The sequence below is a fragment of the Pinus tabuliformis genome, chromosome 3_2, assembly GCF_031772625.1.
Source record: "Pinus tabuliformis cultivar Carrire ecotype Pingquan chromosome 3_2, CPIR1, whole genome shotgun sequence".
Classification (NCBI taxonomy): domain Eukaryota; kingdom Viridiplantae; phylum Streptophyta; class Pinopsida; order Pinales; family Pinaceae; genus Pinus; species Pinus tabuliformis.
This window is the reverse complement of record NC_142302.1, coordinates 825,201,168-825,225,908: the sequence shown is the minus strand read 5'-3', so window position 1 is coordinate 825,225,908 and position 24,741 is coordinate 825,201,168. Positions and strand designations below refer to the sequence as shown.

Genomic DNA, 24,741 nt, shown 5'->3' with positions numbered 1-24,741 from the left:
TCCATGCTTCATTTACATTTTGAGGTTCGATGGGGGATAGTAATGCTAGATAGCTTGAGGTCCCTATAATAGTTCTTCTTGTCTGTACACTAGCCTCCCTTTCTTATAAAATTTGAGTTTCTGGATGATTTTCCTGAACATGGCTGGATGGAGTCTTTTCTTCTACCATTATATCTTATTCTAGTGCTTCATTGGTTTCTTCTTCAATATAATTTTGATTTGATGTGGGAAAGTAATCCCCATCTTCCTCATTGTCATAATCTTCTATTGATTTTATCTATTTTGGATTTCTGCATGCTTCATCAACTACAACATCAATGCTTTCAACAATTTTCCCAAGTCTTTTATTATAACATTTATATCCTTTACTTCTGGAAGAATAACCAAGAAGAATCCCCTCATCTGCTCTAGGTTTAAACTTACCAAGTTTTTCATCAGTCCTTTTGATAAAACATTTGCTTCCAAAAACTTTAAAGTATTTTACAGTAGGAGTCTTACCATACCAAAGTTCATGTGGAGTTTGAGTGCTATTTACCCAAATATTTGCTTTGTTGAGAATAGTCACAGCAAAAAATGCAACTTCACCCCAGAAGGTTGCATGAGTTCTAGAGCCATTTGTTGAACTATTCTATTCATCCTTTCTACCACAGTATTTTGCTAAGGAGTTCTTGCTGTGGAAAATTGCCTTTTTATTCCATGTTGCTCACAAAATTCAAAGAATTCATCTGATATAAATTCCCCTCCTCGATCAGATCTGAGGCATTTGATTTTTCGATCTGATTCATTTTCAACCAAAGCTTTGAAGGCTTGGAACTTTTCAAATGCTTCATATTTATGCTTTAGAAGACCTATCCAACACATTCTGGAAAAATCATCAATGAACAAAATAAAGTATTCTTATCGACGAGGTGAATTTTTCCTTGTTGGTCCACATAAATCAGTATGGATAAGTTCAAGAGGCTTACTACCTGACCCTTCTTTTTCCATGAAGTGAACTCTGGTTTGCTTACCAATTTGACATTGTTTGCATATTGTATTTTCTGGGATGTTGATATCTCGAAGATCACGAATAACCTTGAGTCTGCATGCTTTTTTATTTGAGAAAAGCTTAGATGTCCCAATCTTCTATGCTGCAGTTAGTTTTCATCATTTTTGTTTAGATAGCACTGTTGTTGTCCTCCTTTTAGTATGTATAAGTTGTTTGGAGTTCTTGTACCTTTGATCACCGTCTCTCCTGTATCAAGCTCATGAACAACACATCCATTTGATCGAAACACCACTTCATTTCCTTTATCACACATTTGACTGACACTCAACATGTTATGCTTTAAACCATCTACATACATAACATTTCTAGCTTTAACAGTTTCTTTCAAGAACACAAAACCTTTACCTTTTATGAAAGCTGGAGTTTCACTTTCTAATTGAGACATTATTTTCCTTTTCTAAGGCATTATATGATTGAAGCTTCTCTTTGTCACTTGTCATATGTTTGGAGCATCCACTGTCGATGTACCAATGATTTGATTGTCCTTCTACATACAAGGCTATACCACATCTTTCTATTTGAGATTCTTTCCTTCTCCATGTCTTGGGATTTAATGGAATTTGCTTCTTTTGAGGTGTTTGCCTAAATTTGCTCCTGCATTCAGATTCTTCATGACCAAAATTGTTACAAATTGAGTATTCTATTTCATTTTCAAGAGGAGAAAAGTTATTATAGGAACTTCTCTTGATCTGTGTTACATTCCTTTGATTTCGTGCTTCTCTAGTCATGATGGTTTTGTAAGCAACACATTGAGCAGCTTTGTGCCCAAAATTATGACATGAAAAACATTGCCCATTAAAGAAGTTTATGTGACTATAGAATCTATTTACCTGTTGATTGTAGTTTCTATTGGTATTCATCTTTGGAGCAAATTGAGTATGATTTGCTTGAGGTTGGTTGTGGCTTCTATTGATATTCATACTTGGAGAAAATTGAGTATGATTTACCTGGTGATCAGCTTTATGCCTTTGCTGATGATTGTCATACTGTTCACTGGTATTTGCTGCATCAAGATAGCTTTTGGTGGAGGTTGACAGCTTCTGTGGTTGAGATGCTTCTTTAGTATATCCAAGACATGTATTTATCAGAGGAAACTGATGAACTTTGATAATTTCATTTAAAGTTTCTGATCCTTTAGAAAATCTAAGATTGAGAGATTTTGTTTTCTCAAGATATCTTCTTAGACCCACAATTTCACATTCTAGTTTTTCATTGTGTTTTTCTTTTTCAACAAGTTGGTATTTCAACGTATTTATGATCATATTATTTTCTTCTAAAGAGGTTTTGAGTTTATATAATGTTTCATGAAAATTTTCCTCTTCTAAATAATCCCAAAAATCATGGCTATCATAAGCCATGATAAGTCTTTAATCTTGACCAGTTTCATCTTCATCACTATTAGATAAACCATCACTATCCTCATGAGTATAGTAACTCCTTTTATTCACAACTTGTTTCCTATTCCATTTTGCATATTCCTTTCTTTTCTCATATTTATCTTTATGAGGACATCTGGCAGCATAATGACCGACTCTACCACAAGTAAAGCATTTGAAAGGTAGTTTACCTCTGAACCTTCCAGAACCCCGTTGAAGCTTCTTGACAAAATTTACCTCATCTTCTTCTTCTGAAATGTGTCCTGATTCATTGTGTTCGTCCTTTTATTTTCCTTTTGTTGAAGCTTTAAATGTGGCTTCTCTTGTATCTCATGGACCTCCTTTTCTCATCTCAAAAGAAGTTAGGATTCCATGAAGCTGTGTCATAGTGATAATATGAAAATCCTATTTTTCTTCTATGGCAGACACTTTTTATTCAAATTTAGCAAACAAGGATCTCAAAATTTTCTCAACTAAGGTAACTTCCTTTATTTCTTCACCCAGATTCTTCATATAATTAACAACATCATCTATATGTAAGAAGAAACTAGCTATACTCTCATCACTATGCATCTTAAGAGTTTCATTATGAATTTAGAGAGTTTGAAGCTTAGCACGTTTTACTTGAGAGTCTCCTTCATAGCTCTGAAATATTTTGTCCCATATCTCTTTGGCTGATTTGAGCTGCATGACTTTGAAAAACTCTGACTCTGACAAACTTCCCAATAAAGTATTGACAGCTTTGGCATTGGTTTCATATTTCTTTTTATCTGCCTTGTCTATAGGAATTGCCGTTGGAAATTTATATCCTCCTTCCACAATTTCCTAGACATCTGTTCCAAGAGATTGTAGATAGGTTGTGGTTCTTATTTTCTAATAAACAAAGTTGCTCCCATCGAAGATTAGCGGTCTGATGGATCCCATGCTTTCATGATTATTCATCTTGATGGATCTTCGTTCAAGCGATCAAGCTTCTTCTGAAGGACCTGCTCTGATACCAATTTTTGGAAAAAATATTGAGAGGGGGGTGAATCCGTATTATCAGATCAATAATTTTATTTGTCAAACAGATTTATATATGCTACTTCAGTGAATTCAACTAGCGTGTACTCGCAACTGTGATTAGAGGAACCCATGTATATCCAGAGAACATGTGATTTAAATAATTTATCATGTGTTTATCTTAAACCAGTACATCAGTGACTTATTAGACAGTGTAGTAAAAGCAGAATAAAGCATCACACATAAGAAACACACATGAACACCAAGATTTAAGGTGGAAACCCACTATGGGTGAAAACCACATGCTGCTATCATCTCTGTCTTCTTTTAATAATAAGAAAATCTGTTTACAATCTTGTGCTAGTGCAGACTCATACCAGTACACAGGCACCCACCTGTAGAAGGCTACAACCTTCTCTTGTTTTCTAGCTTCTACTAGAAGGGAGTTGCAACCCTGTAGCTCTTGTACAAGCCAATTTGTTACTAGTACATAGGTGACAACCTTCTTTCTTCCTCCAGGGACCACGTTTCATGAATTTTTAGATTGGATACTCCTGGATCACAACACCACAAGCTGAAGGCCACGTTTCATCAAATTTTCATATTGGACCCATCAAAAACTCTTAAACTTAAATTGCATCAATCAACATTCAGTTAATCTGAACAATCAAATCACTGACACCAGAACGTTGTGCTAAACACAGAAACCTGCATCGTAATTTAGAACCAGATGTAACCTCAAAAACCATGCGTCAGAGTGTATATGCTACTTGGCTGAACCTAAACTGCATGTACACACTAGTTCCATTAATCAAACCTGTGTATACCTTCAAAAATACTACAAACATAAAATTTTGCATCAAGTCTGTACCAAACAAAAATATACTAAATATCTACCGTCAACTTATAGAGCTTTACACAAGCAGCGACAGAGATCACTTCTTCTCACTTATACAATCAATCAATCAAATAACAGCCTCCCTATGCATTTAATTTTACATTCAAATCTATGAAGAATTCATTGAGAGACAACAATAAAACAACAAAATTTGATTAGAGAGATCAGTTAGATTTGAAAAGGAAGCTTTTCTTTTATACATGCAATTTTGAAGGGTATAACCTGCGTGTACACACACTTTTGAAGAGACGAACAAACATACATATTGGAATATATCAACTCATAACTTTGATGTACTTTTGAACTTCAGATAAAGCTAGATCACAACATTTAAACAATGAAACAGGTGTACACAGTCAGATCTAGCCGAACCAATATCAGATCATCCAATAATAAGTCACTTCAGGTCTCATGGTCCTGATCCAACATTGAATTCAAGGTGCACAAATTGTTTTAGATGAAATCACAAACATAGCCCCTGCAACATAAAATATACTTCAGATAGAAGTATTCCTTAGAAACCCATACACTTGCACCAATGGCAATATGATCTTCTCCTCCTTATATAGCTTTAGACCCTTTGTCAATAGCTTGGACCAAAACCACTTAGGACCAATACCTTGGACCAAATACCTACGGTCAATACCATGAACCAAATACCCCAGACCAAATACGTCAGACCAAAACCTAGGTTTTCCAATCATGTATGCATTTCTCTTTCTATGGGAGTGCGTGTATATGTATAGGCTCTTTTTGTTATGTAGAACAGCGTGTATAAGCTGTTTTGACTAAGTGGACCAGTGTGTATCAGCTTTTTCCTTTACCTTCTTTATTCTAATAAGTAGACTTTAGTTCCATCTTCATGTTCTTTTGTCCCATTGCCCTGTAACCTTTGAATATACCTGTTGTACTATGAATTGCCTTTTACGAAAACTGAAATGACCTGTGAGTGAGTTGCCATCAAGGACAACAATTGTATCATAATGCCAACACTATGAGCTAATTGAGTACCCAAATATTCCACCTCTTGTACTCCAAAGGAACATTTGGAGATTTTTGCATACAATTGTTTCTCCTCCAATAGTTTGAGAGCCCTGCCAACATGTTGAACATGATCCTTCCAAGACTTGTTGTAGATTAGTATATCATCAAAAAATACTAACACAAATTTTCTAAGGGTTTGAAAATGGAATTCATCAAACCTTGAAACATAGAAGGTGCATTGGTAAGGCCAAAAGGCATGACAAAAAAATAATAAAGACCCTCATGAGTTATAAATGTTGTTTTTGGAATGTCTTCAGTCTTCATTATGATTTGATGATATCTTGAACAAAGATCCAACTTGGTAAAGTAAATTCCTCCATGTAATTCATCCAATAATTCATCAATGACAGGAATGAGAAATTTATCTTTAACAGTAATATTATTGACCTCCCTATAATCTAGACATATGCGCCATGATCCATCCTTCTTCTGTACCAATACCACTAGAGCAGAGAAAGGACTTTTACTAGGTTAAATTATACCAACCTCTAGCATTTCTGCAAACATACGTTCAATTTCACTCTTTTGGGCATATGGATATCTGCAAGGCCTGATGTTTGGGGGAACACTTCCTCGAATCAAATCAATGGCATGATCATGATCATGAATAGGTGGGAGGCCTTTGGGTGTCTCAAATACCTTGGAATGATTGTCAAAAACATTATGGAGATCTAGAAAAATAGATGATTTCGATGTCGGAACCTCTAGTGAACATAATTATGAAATTATGACCCGTTTTTCTTTCTTTAGAAGCTTTGTCACACTATTAGATCTGATTATCTTTCCTAGTTTCCCTGTGATACCCCTTAATTGAACTTCCTTTCCTTCCCAAAATAATTGCAAGAAAAGTTCTTGAAAATTAAAATCTATCGTACCCAATGATTGTAGCCATTGGACTCCTAGTAAAATATATGCACCAACCATTGGAATGGAAAGAAATGGACTATTCAAGACATATTCTCCCATGGATAGCTTGATATTATGTCACTTTCTAGAGAAATTTACGGTTCCTCAATTTGCAACCATTACTTGAAACTCTGGTGCTAGATATAAGAAGAAATTCAATTCCTTGGCTAGCTTACAATGAATAAAATTATGGGTACTACCCGAATCAATCAACACTATTACCTTTTTATTCTTGATATGTCCTTCTATATTGAGAGTTTAAGGAGTGGTAATTCTTGTCAATTCATTACAAGATATGGTCAAATTCATTTCTTCTTTCTCTAGAATTGGTTCATGGTGTATATCCTCTTCTTTTGAAATTTCTTGTTCCTTTTCTTGCTTCTCTTCCCCATCTATGTAAATTAATTTCTTCTCAGCACACTTATGACCTTTAATGTATTTTCTATCACAATTGTAACAAAGCACTTTTTCTCTTTTTTCCTCCAATTGTTGTGGTGTCAACCCTGTAGGTGGTGAAATGCTAGGAGCAACAATACTTCCATCTTTATAGCTATGAGTGGTAGGCTTCCTTGTTGCCATAATTTTGCTTTTAATTTTTCTTGCCAACCTATATGCCTTCTCCAATGAATCAGGTTCCAAAAGGTGAAGCTCATGTTGGATGCTATCATTAAACTCCCTATGAAGACTTCAATCCTATGCTTCTCTCGACTATCATTTACCCTTATATTCAATTTTTGGAAGTCCTCAATGTGCTCTGCCATTGAACCCTTTTGTTTGAGATTTATCAATTGGCTAAAGAAGGTGTTTCTCTTTGTATCCTCATAATGTGCTATAATTTCCTCCATGAAAATTCACTAGGTGACAAGTTGTCTATGAAACAAAATCCCTCTATATCATACAGACTGATTTGGCTCTAAATATAAAGATGCGATACGTACCTTTTGTGGCGGTTGCACATCATGTAGATCAAAATATTTCTCCATCTGTAGTATCCAATTTACCATATCCTTACCATCAAATTTCCTCATATCTATATTTGGAATATGGTGGGTCTTCAATCCAACGTTAGAGTCTATGAAATCATGATTAAGATTTCCTTTGTTCTCGTGATGAGTTTCCTCTACTACCTTTTCATCATTAAGAAGCCTTTCTTGTAGTGACTTTGTCCCACCTTCTTTCAAACCTTCCATGTATTTCTTCAAATATTCCATGTTTACATTCAATTTTCCTTCTATACCATTTATCTTATTGATTGTATCTTCAATCACATTCTTCAAATAATCCCTCCAATTTTTCTTACTAGGTGTTTCTATCTTCTTGATTTGAGTCATTCTTTTTCCTTTCTGAGTCTCAACCTTGGTAGAAAACAAATTATAGCGAAAATTCCACAATGACCTCTTTGAGATGGAATTCTGGAGCTTGCAAAAAACCTAACTTCCTCAAATCATATCTCCGAAAATATAGCGAGACAAGATCTGAAATTTAGACCCAAGGTTCAGAATGCTTTCAGATCAAATGGGTTTTTGTTATAGCTTCTGAAACTTCATAGAGAAAACGCTATAGCAAAAATCACAAAAGGACGTATTTGGAGCAACAAAACCATAGAATCTAAAGCTCTGATACCAAATGTTATGAAACCTCCTCACAAAAAGACAGAAAAGATAAATCAACGACTTCAAATTCAACCTCTTCGAGGGGGCAACCTCCTTTAGATTACACAAATGAAGAATTCTTGGATGATACAAATGACAAGACCTAATTTCTATTTATAGGAGACTAAGGGGACCCAATACAATTAGAGCTTACATAACAATAATATTGTAGGGGCACAATAATAACAATAGTGAGCTTCTATGGGGCATACTAAAAACAACATGGGGACTATATCGGCACAATAATACAATTAGGGACTTGCAATAATGATAATAAGGGGATACACTAGTAGTATAGGGACCTAACATTCATCCATGAGCTTCCCATGAGTGGTATTTTTCTTCTGAAGAATAGATATTTTTCATCCCTATTGCATGGATCTTCAAGTCTTAGAAACATTGAGGACTCCACGCTCTGGTCTTCTCCAAGGATTCTGTTATAGACAATTTTGTGCCTTGCAGCAACAAGCATGAATTGTCAATAATCTAAGGGATCCAAAGTTCCCTAAACATGATGTTCCTACCCCTAGAGGAACAAGGTCAGCAAACCAACAGCTCTCAGATCAGTTCTCCACCTGAAAACACTCAAAAACAAGCAATCCTGAAATCAAAGCAGGTGCTCCACTGGGTTTCTGCGCTGAAACACAACTGCTCCATGGTGTACCTGCGTTGCAAAGCAGGCAGAACAAAGCCCACTTGCGTTGGGCGAGTTTGGACATGTGGCAGAGTGAGTCATAGCTTTGAAATCTTCCAAAATTGACACTTGGATCAGGTATTTCGCCTTGTGATGAGTCAGAGGCTTTGTTTCTCCAAGTGGAAGCAAGGTTCACCAAGTGGACTCAAGAACTGAAGATCAACTAAAGATTAACTGAAGAGAGAGAGGACACAAGGCAGCTACACATCAGTTGCAAGCTGACTCATCCTTTCTCAATTCATCTATATATTGAGCTCTCTCCTATGAGCTCAAGAGGGGGCTGGAATTTTGTGCAAAGTAATGATATGCTGTTGGTTTCATTCTTGAGTTATTGGGTGATTGTTTGAGAGAGGTGAAGAAGAGCAATTCTTTCTGCTGGGAGGTGTTGCTGGGTTGGAGCCTGCAATGGTTGTAATCCTCTCAGAACCTTTATTTCTTCATTAATAAAAGCTATTGAGGTTCTTCTATGTGCTTTTGTTCAATTATATATTGTGATGATTGCATGTTTGGTTTACACTAATCCATGAACCAGTTATGATTGCATGCCTCTTGTAGTTTCCTTCTTTGTCATTGTGCAGGATCTCATTGTAGCTGGACGAGCAGAAGGACAAAGAGCTAGGAGCAAGTGGCCAAAGAGGAGAGTTTGGATTCGACATTAAGCGCAAGGCAACGGTTAGTGCTTCCTCCATTCTCTTTTGCTTTCATAAAGAAGTAAACCTTCAGTAGTTTGTTTTACAGTTGTTGCTAAGGAACTGTCACCCTTAGAGTGGGTTAGGGTCATCCGAGTCGGATACTTTTCCCTACAACAAACTGGCGACTCCGCTGGGGATCGTATCCATTTGATTGTGTTTGTAGTATCTTTGCTATTCATTTCCTGAACAAAAGAGTACCAAATCGAAAAGCTTTTGACTATATCAAAAGCGAAGTAGAGGGGCAGCTACTCTTACTCATTTTCTGAGCAGATTCATGATTTGAAGAGCTGATCTACAAAGATCCTTGTAAGCTCTTAGTGATAGCTTTGCGCCTTCTAAATCATCCCTTTGATTGTGCTTGACTGAATGCTTCTGATTTGAGCAAAAACCGTGCATTTTTGAGAAAATTATGACCCGGAGACTGTGAAAACGCAATTCTCGTTTTCCAAAGCAGGTAGTACACAGGCTACCTGCTTTGCAACGCAGGTCCCGAACTGACTACCTGCACTGAGAGCCAGTTTGACTGTGCAGAGCCTGCGTTGAGCCAAATTTGCTTAGTGCATTTGGGGTTTCCTCTTTTCTTTTGCCTGTTTTCACTTAGTTTTGCTGCTAAGTGTCAGTCTTGTGCCTGTTTTGAAACCAATATTACTTGCCATCATTCTGCCTCTGTTATATAACGAAATTGTACTTGTTCTTTGTATTTCTTGCTCATTTACAATTTCCCATAATGAAAAGTAAACTAGTCATGCTTTTGGCCTCTTAGATCTGAACCTGTGTTAGGCGTTTTGCTGGTCTAAAGAGTTAGCTTGTTTGCTGTCCATAGCTGGTTAGTCATTTTACTTTCGTTCATATGGTTTGATTTCATGTATTTCCAGCGATTAAGCAAGTAAATCTTAAGGTGTCTTTTGATTTTGGACAAACTTGTTTACTTTCGCTTTAAATCGAAATCAAAGTTATATAACCACTTTCTTTTTGTATCCATCCACATTAAGAAAGGGAAAAGAAATTACATGCATTGTGCATTTTGCATTTGAAAAAGTTTGCATGATGATTTAGGAGAAAGTGCATTAGTTTGTGCTGTATGAACTGTGTGAAAAGAATTTGCTTTTCTTCTCCCCCAGTAGTTAAGATTTTCATCAGTCAAAAAGATTTGAAAAAGCTTGCTTCTCATCTTAGGCTGCATTTAGGAATTTGTCATATAAATCTCGTGGTGAACCTTGAAAGGAAAAATTTAAAAAGATCAACTTAAAATATACTGAATGAACCTAACAACGCATTTGAAACATAACGCAAACATCTAGAGGTCTAGGTAGAGACGTGTTCCGGCGTCGTTAAACATAGTGATTGTCGATCTCTACGAAGGTGGGTGATTCCTCCTGAGAGTCGGTGGCACTAATACGGACTTGTGCTCCCACATACCATCGCGTATATATTGGGAGACCCCTATAGGCAATTATCCTTTATCCATAGGAAGCCGTGTCGGCCGCCCTACTGATCGCGATGCAGTGAACACAGCATTCACGAAGATCGACCACCCGTACCGTAAAACGTATTCTGTGGTTTCGCGAAAAGTTTGGCACACCCTCTGCCTAGATCTCCAGAGCAGTTTCTTTTGGCCCTTTTCAAACTCTATAACTGAAAAGGTCCAACCGAGCATTTGTCACTTCGGGCTCGTTAATACATCGAAGGAGACTAGAGTCATCTTTAGCTTTTTCTCGACTCTTAAAACATGAAAAAGCAAAGTTATGTTTAAAAGCGTCTAATAAAATTCATTCAAATCGGAAACACAAATTTTCCCCTTTATATTTTAGTTGATCGAGTAATCCGCAATCGTGGAAGAAAGTCAATTGAATATCCACTGTTCTCGGAGGCTTGAGAGTCAACCGTCTTTGTCTCCGGAATCGAAAACAATCCGGACAAAGCGAGCTCGTCGAACCAGTTCAAAATCTCCTTTAAAAGTTAGAACAAGTGTTCCAACAACATCTGAGATTCTGGTCACTCCAAACATTTCCGGAAACCCTGCCTCCATAGAAGAAGTTCAACCGCCACAGAGGGACAGTAACACTGATCCTAGTCTGGGGGCAAATACTTGTATGACTGAACCAGTTCCATCTGTAACCGGTCCAGAGAGTTTTGTTCCTCAAACATCTGTCGCTGTCGATACAACCCCTTCTTCGGCGCCAGAAATCTTTTACGGACCTGACGGTCTTCCTCTTCCACCTGGTCTGATTGCGATAGAGGAAATTATAGAGGAACCGCAAGTATCCACTCCAATTCATTTTGGAGTAGAGGTCACTCTATTTCCTGCTACAACAGAAGTTTGTCCATCACCAGTGGAAGTTCCTGTAGAATCACTAGGCAATCAATTGGATAGACTCAAAATGTCTGAGCAACTGTCGACATCTAGGACTGTGTCAAATGACACGGCGACAGCAGAATTACCTGCTGCGAATCCAACAATGTTCGCCGGCATACCATCTGTCCCAACTAGCTCTCAATCGCTAGAAGGAGTCCACCAAGGGACTATCTCGACAGTATGGTCTGTTCCTGTTTGTTCCGGAGTAATGTCTGGTAACTGTTATGGTGAGACTCATCAAATTGACCCTTTTGGGAATCAATTTAGGCCATCTAGTCCTCCAGGACAATCAATTGCCTTGAGTTTTGGATTACCACCGTATGGGGGGTAGTATGCCTTTTCATTACCCCCTCCGGGAGGGTACCCATACGGGAGTTCTCAACCTTACTCAAGTTATGGTGGGATTGCAACGAGTAGTTGGGTACCTATGCTATCCCAGCCACCAAGAGTTGTATATTCTATGCAACAGTGTGTACCTGTGACGAACATCCCAACTACACCGGCTATTGTAACCGTGTCGCAAGTTCAAACGATGCCTGTTGTATGTCAACCTCAGATTTCTCAGGTTCTCATGCAACAGCCCCTTGACCCTGCGACCCAACCACAATCGCCTACTGGTGGGGCAACACAAGTACAATCGGGTACAAGTACCCCACATCTTGGTCCAATGGTTAGTGTAGCACAACAACCCATGGTATCGCAACCATGGATAGTGCAATACCAACAGCCACAATTCCAGCAAGTGTACCAAGGTTCTGAACAACAAATCTTTGCGAATACTGGACAACCATATATCCAAAACGGTCAAAATCAACCACTTTGTAGTGGTCAAGTCCATCAACCGTATCAGTCATACCAACATCAACTCCATTATGCTGGTATGCAAAGACCAACTGTTCAGGCGATTCCATCGTAACCTGGTTACGCTTCACCTAACTTGAATCAACAGTTACCATTCGTGGCGACTTTAGAGTTGCCTGATTTACATCGGTTAACCAATGATCCAATTGCTTACGCCCCATGGTGGCCAGTGATTCCGCACAAACTTCCATCCGACATTCCTAAATTCAATGGAAATCCAGGTGAAGACCCGTCGAATCATGTGATGACATTTCATCTATGGTGTTCATCGAACACTTTGAATGATGATTCGATAAGGCTTCGCCTCTTTCAGAGGACATTGACAGGTCCAGTGGCAAAATGGTATATAGAATTGCCTAGAGCTTCGTTCGACAATTTTAGCTCCCTTGCCACGACATTCTTAACCCACTTTCAATTACCAATAAGGTATGAAACGGGAACAGAGATATTGACCAACTTCAAACAGACAACCGCAACTCATATATCAGATCATATACATGAGTGGCGACGTCGATGAAGAATGGTTAAAACATACGTTCCTGATCAGCTTTTAGCTGAGTGGTTTATAAAGTCGTTACTTCCGGCCATAACGGAAGATGTGGCAAAGGGAGGAGTTGTAACAGAAGAGCAGGTTATCGCTCGTGCACAATATTTGGATTTAGTATATACTCAGTCCGGCACGCTCTATGAAAAAATACCAGACGCCCCTAGACCAGAGTTTTCAATCCCTCCTCCTCCTAAATCAAATAGTGACTCTCATGCCGGCGATGGCGTGATTGGCACGACAAACACGAATCCGAAAAGGACCAATCAAAAGAAGGCCCGTAAGGATTCGAATCAAAATGCGCATGAAGAAGTTCTTGCTTCGGAAGTAAATGCCGTATTGACAGATAAGGGCAAAGAAACCAATCAACCAGGAAGCAAGAAAAATCAAAACAAAGGGAAGAAGAAGAAACAAGGAGAATCATCTCCTCGAAAAACTTCTTCAAGCCCTCCTCGAGATAGGAAACCACCTTATGGGTGTCAGATATGTGATGAGGATCACTGGACGAGAGAATGTCCATACAAAGCTGATCTAAAAAGATTCTTAAAGAGTTCGCAAACTCCAGCTGTGTTAACTGATCCGTTTCCCGATCGAGGAAAAAACCTGGTTGGTAGTGGAAATGCTTCCCCGTCGCAAGTGCTTATGTTATCAATATCGAAGCAACAGAATGATGCTTTGATTTCGACTAGGAACAAAGATTACGGGAATCCACAGGTGTCGAACGATAAAGGTAAAGATCAACCTAGCAGTTCGACAACAACTTCGGCAGAAGTTGTACCCCCCATCACACATGAATTAACAATAAAACCGCCGAAGGGAGTAGTACACAAGTCGACATTTAATCCTCATGCCAGAGCGGCACAGCATTATAACATAGTGGAAGATTTGGCGCAATCACCGTCCGCTATGTCGACTCTTGAAGTACTACAAAATTGCCCATCCCAAAGGCAGGCATTGTTATCAGCAATTGGTGGAGTGGATCCTAAAGATTCTAATCTTGTATCCTTTGATCACAAAGGATATGATCCTCAGTTACCAGCTCAACTAGCTTTCCTCGTCCAAGTGAAAGCCCTCAACAAAACTGTTCATCGAACAATTATTGATGAGGGGGCATCGACATGTATTATGTCGATGAGTTGCTGGAAAACCTTAGGATCTCCAACCTTGTCGCGATCATTGACGACATTAAAAGCATTCGACGGAAGGACATATACCCCTTACGGTATCCTTAGTAACTTGAAAGTTGAACTAGGGGGCAAAACAGTAGAAATAGATGTTGAAGTCATCGATGGCAATCTTGACTATAACATCCTACTGGGAAGACCATGGATTTATGCCATGGAAGCTGTTGTGTCAACCTATTTTAGGAAAATCGCATTCCCCTTTCAAGGAGGGATTACGATCATTGACCAACAAAATTTCCTCCCTAATGGTTCACAAGTTACAGGAAGCGTTCCTATGATCCATGGAAGCGACCATTCGTTTCAAAATATCGGAGTAGGCCTACTAAAAGATCCTACATTAATGGGAACTTTCGCCCTTCCGCCACCATTCATTGTGGGAGAAGTGGCGACGGTAGGGGCCTGCAATATGATATCTTCCGTACAAAAGATGTCAGAAAACGATATCAACATGGATCATGTAAAGGTTTTGTCCCCAAGCCCAATGGAAGTATTGTAGCAATCAATTTTCTTGGCCTGGGGGGCAACCCCAAATCAACGCTCATCAAGCGTTTGGATAGATAGGTCTAGAGAATATGGCACCCCTTCATGTCCTTGGTCGCGAGTGCATGGAACCGACAAAGGAATAGTCCAATCAATGGTAATTGACAGGGCACCATGGAATGATTCCCACCATTGTTCCCTTCTCCCGGGTTGTGGAGAAGATACTCAAGATGACCTTTATCATCCTTCAGTTTTCGATTTTCTATCAAATACTGTAAATATAGTGGGCTATGAGGATAGTTCTTTTACTATGTCAACCTCATTAAAAAATGAAACGATCCCCTTTCCAGATCTCAATGGTAAACCTTCATTCCAACCAACAAAGTTGAATGCAATGAAGCTTGGGGGGCATGCACCTCGATTTGCGTTATTATGCTGGGGGCATGCAAACATATCTTCGAGCAGTTTTGGCAATGTTCATGCTCGTTAAAAAATAAACGCAATCATCGAGCAGTTTTTGTGCAGAAGTTCATGCTCGTTAAAAAATAAACGTAGATTGTGAGCAATCTTTCCCTAGCAGTTCAAGCTCACGCATAAAAAATGAACCGGTAAACAATCTCGAGAAATGTAACCTTTGAAAGCCATATTAAAAGCCCTTGGTCGTGTTTATATGCCATCACCTCCATCCGTTCATTTGGCCAATCGTTCACCTCCATATGTTTGTTTACCCATTTTGAGGAACAGCTGCGAAGAGTGATTTCACTTAGCCATCCTTGTGACACTGCCGTGATTGGAGAATTCCAACCTGTACCTGGAATCTGCTGCTATCCCTGTTCATCACTCGTTCCTCAAAAGACGAGTCTTCTTTGAGCTCTTTTCACTGACTCGTAAAATATGAAAAGTTTGTCGATTTTTGGCCTTCCAGCTCGTTAAAGCGACCGGAAAGCTATCCCTCCTCTAGATTTTAATCTTTTTGGACCTGAGGGATTATTGCACAAAAAGATCGAGCGCTTGTTTTGTTCGGCTCGTTAAAGCAACCGAAAATTCATCCCTTCTGTATTGTTTTATACTTTTTCGGACTTAAGGGATTAGATGACGAAAAAGGAATTTTGGAGTTAACTTTTCGTGCCTTTTCAGACTCTCTAAAAATGAAAAGGACCGAGTTTTCCTTGTCGTTAGACTCGTTAAAATGATTAAATAGCGACAAACTTGTCTTTAGACGAGAACGAGTTTCCCTATCGCTAGGCTCGTTAAAACATAGCAATGGGCTTGCCCGAAGGGCATGTTATAAAACAAGCATATGTTATCCTCCTCAAGCTTGACAAAAATAAAGAGGTACTGGTCAGCAATGACTGGGGAAAAATTGGGAGAACCTCACAGTATTAATGGTAGCAAGTCGCTCTTGAACATGACACTTTGTCCTCCGTCCGCTTCGGGTTGGGTTGTTTCATTCACCGATCGCAGAATCATGGTCCTCGCCACACCATCCACAATTGGGGTAATGCTACCAATCCATCACATCAGTGTCGTTATATGTTCAAGAGATGTGGTTCTGTAAAGAGTCAACCCTGTTCCACCCACTACCATACATTATCCTTCATCCACTTCATGACCGCCACCCTGAATCATACATCACAGTTTGTTTTCACCTCATCATTATCACTATCTCCGTTCTGTGTCACTGATGTGGGATTCATTAAGGCCCTCCTTTGACAGATCGCTCCTTGTCGACATCAGCTCATTATCCAAGGAGTTGATCTAGGAACACCCCCCTCAGTACTTTGAAGCTTGCATGCCTCAATGGCAAGTTTCTCACTTCCGGCGACAGGTATACATTAATGACCTTCGACCAGAAGATTTTGCATGGTGGTCGACGCCAAGTCCTTTATTCCCACCATGTAGATTGTACTGCCGTACCTTGAGGGTCATCATCCTTATCGGTGATTCCTCTCGCGCTTGTTAACGGTTTACATTATTGACCGGTAATCAAGCGATGTCTTTCCATGTTCGACTTCAAGAAATTCTCACATGGATCGACTTGTACATCGAGTGAAGATCGGAAGAGATTGAAGACCCCGGATCTAGTTTCATCCATCCGGGCTACGATATATATTCAGGACATAAAGACATTTGATATGTACATCATTGCAACAGATGATTATCCTTCTCAAAAGATGATAAATTCGGCAGAGAATTATCAGTGAAGGATGATAAATTCGGCAGAGAATTATTAGTCTAGCATCAGACGATCGTCTGTTCTATGTACCAAAATGTATTTATAAAGCTGAGCATGGGAATGCCCGCCTCAGCTAGATCATGAAAAATGTATGAAAGATAATGTATTGTATTGTATCTTATTACAGGACACTTCTCAGCAGATTGAATGAACTTCGGATCCTCTCAATAAAGCATTTCACCCGATAAACGACCTCATACTTTAGGGGGCATCTGTTATAGACAATTTTGTGCCTTGCAGCAACAAGCATGAATTGTCAATAATCTAAGGGATCCAAAGTTCCCTAAACATGATGTTCCTACCCCTAGAGGAACAAGGTCAGCCAACCAACAGCTCTCAGATCAGTTCTCCACCTGAAAACACTCAAAAACAAGCAATCCTGAAATCAAAGCAGGTGCTCCACTGGGTTTCTGCGCTGAAACACAACTGCTCCATGGTGTACCTGCGTTGCAAAGCAGGCAGAACAAAGCCCACCTGCGTTGGGCGAGTTTGGACATGTGGCAGAGTGAGTCATAGCTTTGAAATCTTCCAAAATTGACACTTGGATCAGGTATTTCGCCTTGTGATGAGTCAGAGGCTTTGTTTCTCCAAGTGGAAGCAAGGTTCACCAAGTGGACACAAGAACTGAAGATCAACTAAAGATTAACTGAAGAGAGAGAGGACACAAGGCAGCTACACATCAGTTGCAAGCTGACTCATCCTTTCTCAATTCATCTATATATTGAGCTCTCTCCTATGAGCTCAAGAGGGGGCTGGAATTTTGTGCAAAGTAATGATATGCTGTTGGTTTCATTCTTGAGTTATTGGGTGATTGTTTGAGAGAGGTGAAGAAGAGCAATTCTTTCTGCTGGGAGGTGTTGCTGGGTTGGAGCCTGCAATGGTTGTAATCCTCTCAGAACCTTTATTTCTTCATTAATAAAAGCTATTGAGGTTCTTCTATGTGCTTTTGTTCAATTATATATTGTGATGATTGCATGTTTGGTTTACACTAATCCATGAACCAGTTATGATTGCATGCCTCTTGTAGTTTCCTTCTTTGTCATTGTGCAGGATCTCATTGTAGCTGGACGAGCAGAAGGACAAAGAGCTAGGAGCAAGTGGCCAAAGAGGAGAGTTTGGATTCGACATTAAGCACAAGGAAACGGTTAGTGCTTCCTCCATTCTCTTTTGCTTTCATAAAGAAGTAAACCTTCAGTAGTTTGTTTTACAGTTGTTGCTAAGGAACTATCACCCTTAGAGTGGGTTAGGGTCATCCAAGTCGGATACTTTTCCCTACAACAGATTCCAAGATTCCATACCTTTATATTTTAAATATTTAGGAATCTACATCCCAATCCTTTTATTATATATCCAAGACTGCACGTCTTTATCTTTCATGGATTTAGGACTCTGCGCCCTAATTTCCATGGCTTCTCATCTACTCTGCTTCAAAACTCCACGCTTCACGTTAAGGTATTGATTGTGAGCTCATAACCATATGATGGTTCATTGGTATGGTATTGTTCCAAGAACTGTAGACATTACAATATCATAGATAAAATTAATTTCATAATTAATTTATTCACATTTTACCAAGGATTGTGCATGACTTCGACCATGTTTCTGGTTTTAGAGAAATTACTTCCACGACCATTTATAATTTAAACATCTTTGTTTGTACATGTGCCTTACCACATCCTTCCCAGTACAAGACTAAGAATATATAAGCATATAAATCATGTATCATGACTTTCGCTTGACTTCCACAATCATTTATAATTTGAGCATCCATGTTTACAAATAACCAGGCCCCCTGCCACATCCTGCTTAGTACAAGATTAAGCATATATAATCATACAAATAATGTATCATCCATAAATCATAATTAACCATATGTTCCACATAACCATGATAATCCATGGATTTATGTGTCTCAATCTTGGGTAATTATCCATGTCATCCACCTATGTCTAGGATACCAAAAGAGAAAACCTTTATAAGATGCACTTAGCCAACATTAGTCTTATACACAAAACCATAGATATTATCATAAGCATACGTAAACCGGGTGACCCAAACTAGGCTTATAACATATAAACATTTACACCAGTTTGACATGCAGAATCTTATATCGTTTCATCAAAATGACCCTCTCCAAGTGTCATCAAAGTTATCTCATTGAGAAGGGACACTACATATTGTTAGAGCACATCGCAAGAAGATGAACTTATCTGTTGTTATTTCCAGGCATATGAAAATGCTTGTAAATGCTAGTAATAATTTTGTGTTATTGGTGATTAAAGCTAAAAATACTGCTAATCTAAAGCTTTCATAGTATGTGATACAAAACTTAAGCATGAATTGGTTGAAGTTGTTAACACTTATGATAAGAAGTTTTAGGAACCTGAAGGGTCACCTCCTAAAAGAGGAATCCAACATGAGATTCACTTGTAGCACGATGCACCACTTCCAAATATTGGCATGTGTAGAATGTCAGTTTTGGAGAATTCAGAAATTAAGAAGAAAATTTAGGAGTTTCTTGACAAAGGAGTCATCAGGTCTAACACATCTCCTTGTGGGTCTCCCAATTTTTTTCTTCCAAAGAAAGATGGTACATGCCGCATGTGTGTGGATTTCGAAGCTTTAAACAAGATCATGGTAAAGAATCATTATCCTCTTCCTTACATTAATTATTTTATAGATCAGTTAAAGGAATTTGTTTACTTTACTAAGTTATATTTCAGAAGTGATTATCATCAGATAAAGATTATTGAAGATGATATTTGGAAAAATGATTTTAAAAAGGTTTATTTGAATGGTTAGTTATGTCGTTTGGGATTTGCAATGCACCAGCAACATTCATGAGAGTTATGAATGATGTATTGCGACTATTTCTCGATGATTTTTTCATAGTATACTTAGATGATAGTCTTATTTTCAGTTAGACTCATGAAGAGAATGTTAAGAATGTGAAACAAGTTTTAGATTTCTTGAAAAATGAGTTGTATTTGAAGATTTCTAAGTGTGAATTTGGGAAAACTGCTTTGGTTTTTTTGGGCCATATTGTAGGAGGGGGCGAATTGAATATTTATCCCTCAAAAGTTGATGTCATTATTAATTGGCCTAAACCCAACATGTAACATAAATTAGGAGCTTTTTGGGAGCATCCCAATATTGGAAAAATTTGTTTCTAAAATCTCACTCATTGCAACACCATTACATGCTTTGACAAGTGTGAAATAGGTATTTTAGCGAGGAGGAAAGAAATAGAAATGCTTCGACACTTTGAAACAGAAAATTAGTACAACACTAGTTCTAGCACTTCCAAATCTTAAGTAGGCATTTGAGATTCAAATCAATGAAAGTGATTAAGCTATGGGAGCAGTTTTGATGGAACATGATAAGCCAATTTGTTATCATTTTCAAACCTTTACCTATGTAGTAATTAACTATGTAGTAATTAACTATCAATCTAAGTAAGATATAAAGTGGATAATCAACATCCTTAATATAAATAATACACTTAACTATCTTTATGAATAATTCCTTTAGTTTTGTGCTTTCATAGATCTTGCAAAACTCATAATCATAAAAATATTTGCTTAAATAATAATAAAGGGATTTAATGATACCAACTTGTCATGTTATTATAAGCCTATAACATAAGCTGGGTCATCTTCATTGATTTTATAATACTTTGATAGAATTATTACCTTTCAGTAATGTCCTCAAGATTTACAACATTTCTTTTTGAAATGAGGCTTAGATCGTAATGCTCATATATTGTATAGAGAAATAGACTAAATCATATATTATATGGGTGTTTATAAAAGAAATGATTATTTAATCATATTTACAGTTTTATTTTATCATTTTTAACACTTCAAAATTTCTTTTAAGAAAATATGAAGACTTTTGGTTGTTGTTGTTGTTTATGAAAAGGTTATATTTAAAAATACACACTATACTTATTATTAGGTTTTTGCAATAAATTTTTGTTTTTGTTTTTGTGAAATGTCTATTTAATTTATTAATAAAATATATTTAATTTTTGTTTTTTTTTTTCAAAATAAATTGAATAAATTACATCAATCAAAAAGTAACTCACAACATATTTTAGTCGTAAAGTTTGATAAGGTTAGCTAGGAACCACGTGTTAGAGGAAAGGAAGGAAAAAACAGACCTGCAAATGAAATTAGAGAAATGGAACCAGGAAAAGGAAACCGGTCAAGACACTGAAGAAGACCAAAAGAAAGAAAGCGAGCTGTATAAGGCGCTCTACAACCAACATCGTAAAGAAGAGGACGAGCAAAGACAAAAATCAAGATGTCTTTGGCTCAATTCTGGGGATAAAAACACCTCGTTTTTCCATAACAGTCTTAAAGTAAGGAGAGCTGGAAACAACATTGAAAGGATAACATTTGAAGGCAGAGAGATTATGGACCAAGGGGAAATTAAGGAGGCAGCATCTCGACACTTCCAAACTCTTCTTACAGCAGACCCTCACTACCAGGAGAACCCGGAATTCCTCAATGTAATTGAGAGAAAGATCTCTGAAGCACAAAACTGTGAGCTGGACAAAGAAATCTCAAGGGAGGAGATTGAATGGTCAATCCATAGTATGCCCTTGGACAAAGCCCCTGGGCCTGATGGCTTCACTGTGAGCTTCTATAAAACCCACTGGGATATCATCAAGAAAGATTACATTAGAATGGTGAAAAATTTCCACTCAAAATGTAAAATGGGCAGCAGCATCAAATCTTCACATTTAGCGCTAATCCCAAAAGAGCCCAATCCCCAAACCTTTGACAGGTTCAGACCTATCTCATTGTGCAATGTCTCTTACAAAATTATCACTAAGATCTTGGCCAATAGATTAAAAAAAATCCTTCCCTCACTCATTTCCGAAAACCAAGGAGGTTTTGTCCCCAAGAGACATATAACAGATAATGTTATTCTCATACAGGAGGCGATACACAGCAGCTTAGCCAGAAATGAAAGGGGAATGATCATCAAGTTGGACATGGCGAACGCCTTTGATCGGGTAAACCACTCATTTCTGCAGGCAGTCCTAACGAATTTCGGTGTCTCAGAGCTCTTCATCAGCAAGGTAATGGAATGTATCTCCTACAATTGGACAGCCCCACTAATTAATGGCAGGCCATGCAGCGCCTTCAAAAGTTCAAGAGGCCTGAGGCAAGGATGCCCTCTATCTCCTTTCCTCTATATTATCATGGCAGAAACGCTAAGTTTGCACCTGGAAAACAAGCGTAAGTTAAAGGAAATAATAGGAGTGGACATTGTTCGAGGAACCAAGGGGATCAACCACTCCTTATTTGCAGATGACACCCTTCTAATCGGAGGCGCTTCAAGCCTCATGGCCAGGAGATTCAAGAACATCCTGGACCTCTTCCTTCAAGCCTCCGGGGGCAAATTAAACAACAATAAGTGCATGGTCTATACCTGGAATGTTCCAAGATACATCACTCAAAGAATCTCTATGATCATGGAAATCCCAGCCCAATCAAACTGGTCCCATTTTATGTACTTAGGGCTGCCTCTAGCCAAAGAATCAATTAAAAATGAAGTTTGGGTAAAGCTAATCGAAAAATTGAGAGGAAAATTGCAAAGCTGGGGGATGTACTGGCTCAATTTGGCGGGCAGAACAATACTCATCAAGGCCATCCTATCAGCTCTTCCTATCTACCAATTTGCCATCACCCTCGCCCCGGCAAGCATCCATAAGCACATGGAGTTGATTATCAGAAGTTTTCTATGGAAGGGGGGAAAGCATGACACAAAAAAATTCAGCTTGGTGAAATGGGAAAAGGTCATCCTTCCCCTAGAAAAAGGAGGACTTGGAATCAGAATTCCAAGGCTGGCAAATATGGCAATGGGCTTCAAGTTAACTTGGAAAATCCTCAACGAGAAAGGGTCATGGTGGACAGAGGCCATCAAAAGGAAATATCTGAATGGGCCCAACAGCAACATCCTCTCTGAAGTCATCACTGAGAGACATTGTACCCCTGTTTGGAAATTAATCAAAAAAACTCTTCCCCTCTTTAAATCCAGCATATCTAAAGCCCTAGGCAATGGAAGACATATCAGCATATGGGAGGATAGAATTATGGGGTTGGAAGCCATGGAAAAATCCATCAAATTCAGGCCCCTTCATCAGTGGATGACAGAGGCAAACCTCAAAACCCTCTTTGACATCTCTCTTTGGGATCGAAACAGCTGGATAGGATGGAAATCACTGCCTCTACCTAATGAAATGGAGAACCTCTGGAGTGATCTTAAACTCTCTCTCATAGGGTCAGCCCATATTAACAGAAGGATAGATGACAATTATGTTTGGGATCCAAACGGAGGCAACTATACAGTGCAAGAAGGCTATAAGTTACTCCAAAATCTAACAGCAATCAACAACTGGCATCTATATAAAGCAACATGGAGAACTGAAAGCCTGCCAAAGGTTAAACTATTCAATTGGACCCTGCTTCATGGCAAAATCCTAACAGCAGAAAACCTTAGGAAAAAGGGTATCCAGGGCCCACCATTTTGTTTCATGTGCAGGGAGGCAGAGGAAAATATCAATCACCTTTTCATTGATTGTCCAGTAGCAAGGTCCTGTTGGAAGCTGATAACTAGCCCTTTAAATATTGGAGATCTACCCAATCAGATTTGTCTCCTCCAGAAAGGTTGGGGGAAAAGCTTTCCTTACGCCAACAAAAACATGAATCTGGCAAAGAGGATATGGACCAGCATCCCTTCAAACCTCTGTTGGCAGTTATGGCTAGCTAGGAATGAAAGCATTTTCAAAAACAAAAAACCTAGTATATGCAGCATTCTGGCCAAGACTATCGCTCTCATTACAGAAACAATAGAAGAAAACGGAATCTCTCAAGCAGACCCGGAATACACAGAGGGCAGGGTGAAGGAGTGGGCTCGGAGATTCAACCATAATCCAAGAGCAAATAATAATACAATAACAGGACCTGGTCAAAAGGATTGGAAACTGAGAGGGACAAAGGACGAAGTTAACAATTGGATCCAAAATCAAAAGAGGTTCACACTCCACTTTGACGGGGCTTCAAAAAACAATCCAGGCAGAGCTGGAGCTGGGGGTACTATTAGGGATCCTCAGGGGAAACTGATTGTTTCGTATGAGTGGGGCTTGGGAACCATGTTGAATAACAAGGCTGAAGCATACAGCCTTCTAATGGGGACCTCCATCGCCAGGAAACTAGGCATCCAAAATCTCCTAGTTTTGGGCGACTCTGCAATCATAATAGCAGCTATGAACTCTGGAAAAGACTTTAACCAAACAACCTTAAACAGAATCAAAGGCAAAATCATGGATCAGATCAGGGGGCTCAGCAAAGTGACATTCAAGCACATCCTTAGAAGCAATAACGTGGAAGCGGATGAGCAAGAAAACAATGCAACAGGAAGACCCACGGGCCAGGTAAGGGAAAATAATGAGTTTTATGACAGGGATATTCCATAGACAGGTTTCTATCCCCTCACTCCAGGTTAACGGTCACCTCAGGCATCCACATCAAAGCTTTTGGCTCTTCCACAACGTACCCTCATCATTTTCTATCCTTCTCGACTGCCAAAATAGATGTTATAGGACAGCATATCGCCCTCAGGATCCGAGGAACGCAGGCAGGGTATGGACTCTCTCACAGACCAACGCAAACATTTTTAGAAGGTATGATCACGCCCATGCTGGTGGCAGGCTCTTCGGGCAGGTAAAAATCACCTCAAAAGACCACACTGATAC

At 38.8% G+C, this 24,741-nt stretch overlaps 1 protein-coding gene across 1 annotated transcript; it reads left to right on the top strand.

The window, feature by feature from the left end:
- The first annotated feature begins 21,141 nt into the window (after window positions 1-21,141).
- LOC149183209 (uncharacterized) lies at window positions 21,142-24,462 on the top strand. Its single transcript, XM_089414869.1, has one exon. It carries the CDS (start codon window positions 21,142-21,144, stop codon window positions 24,460-24,462), a length of 3,321 nt encoding a protein of 1,106 aa, XP_089270995.1.
- Window positions 24,463-24,741: the final 279 nt, after the last annotated feature.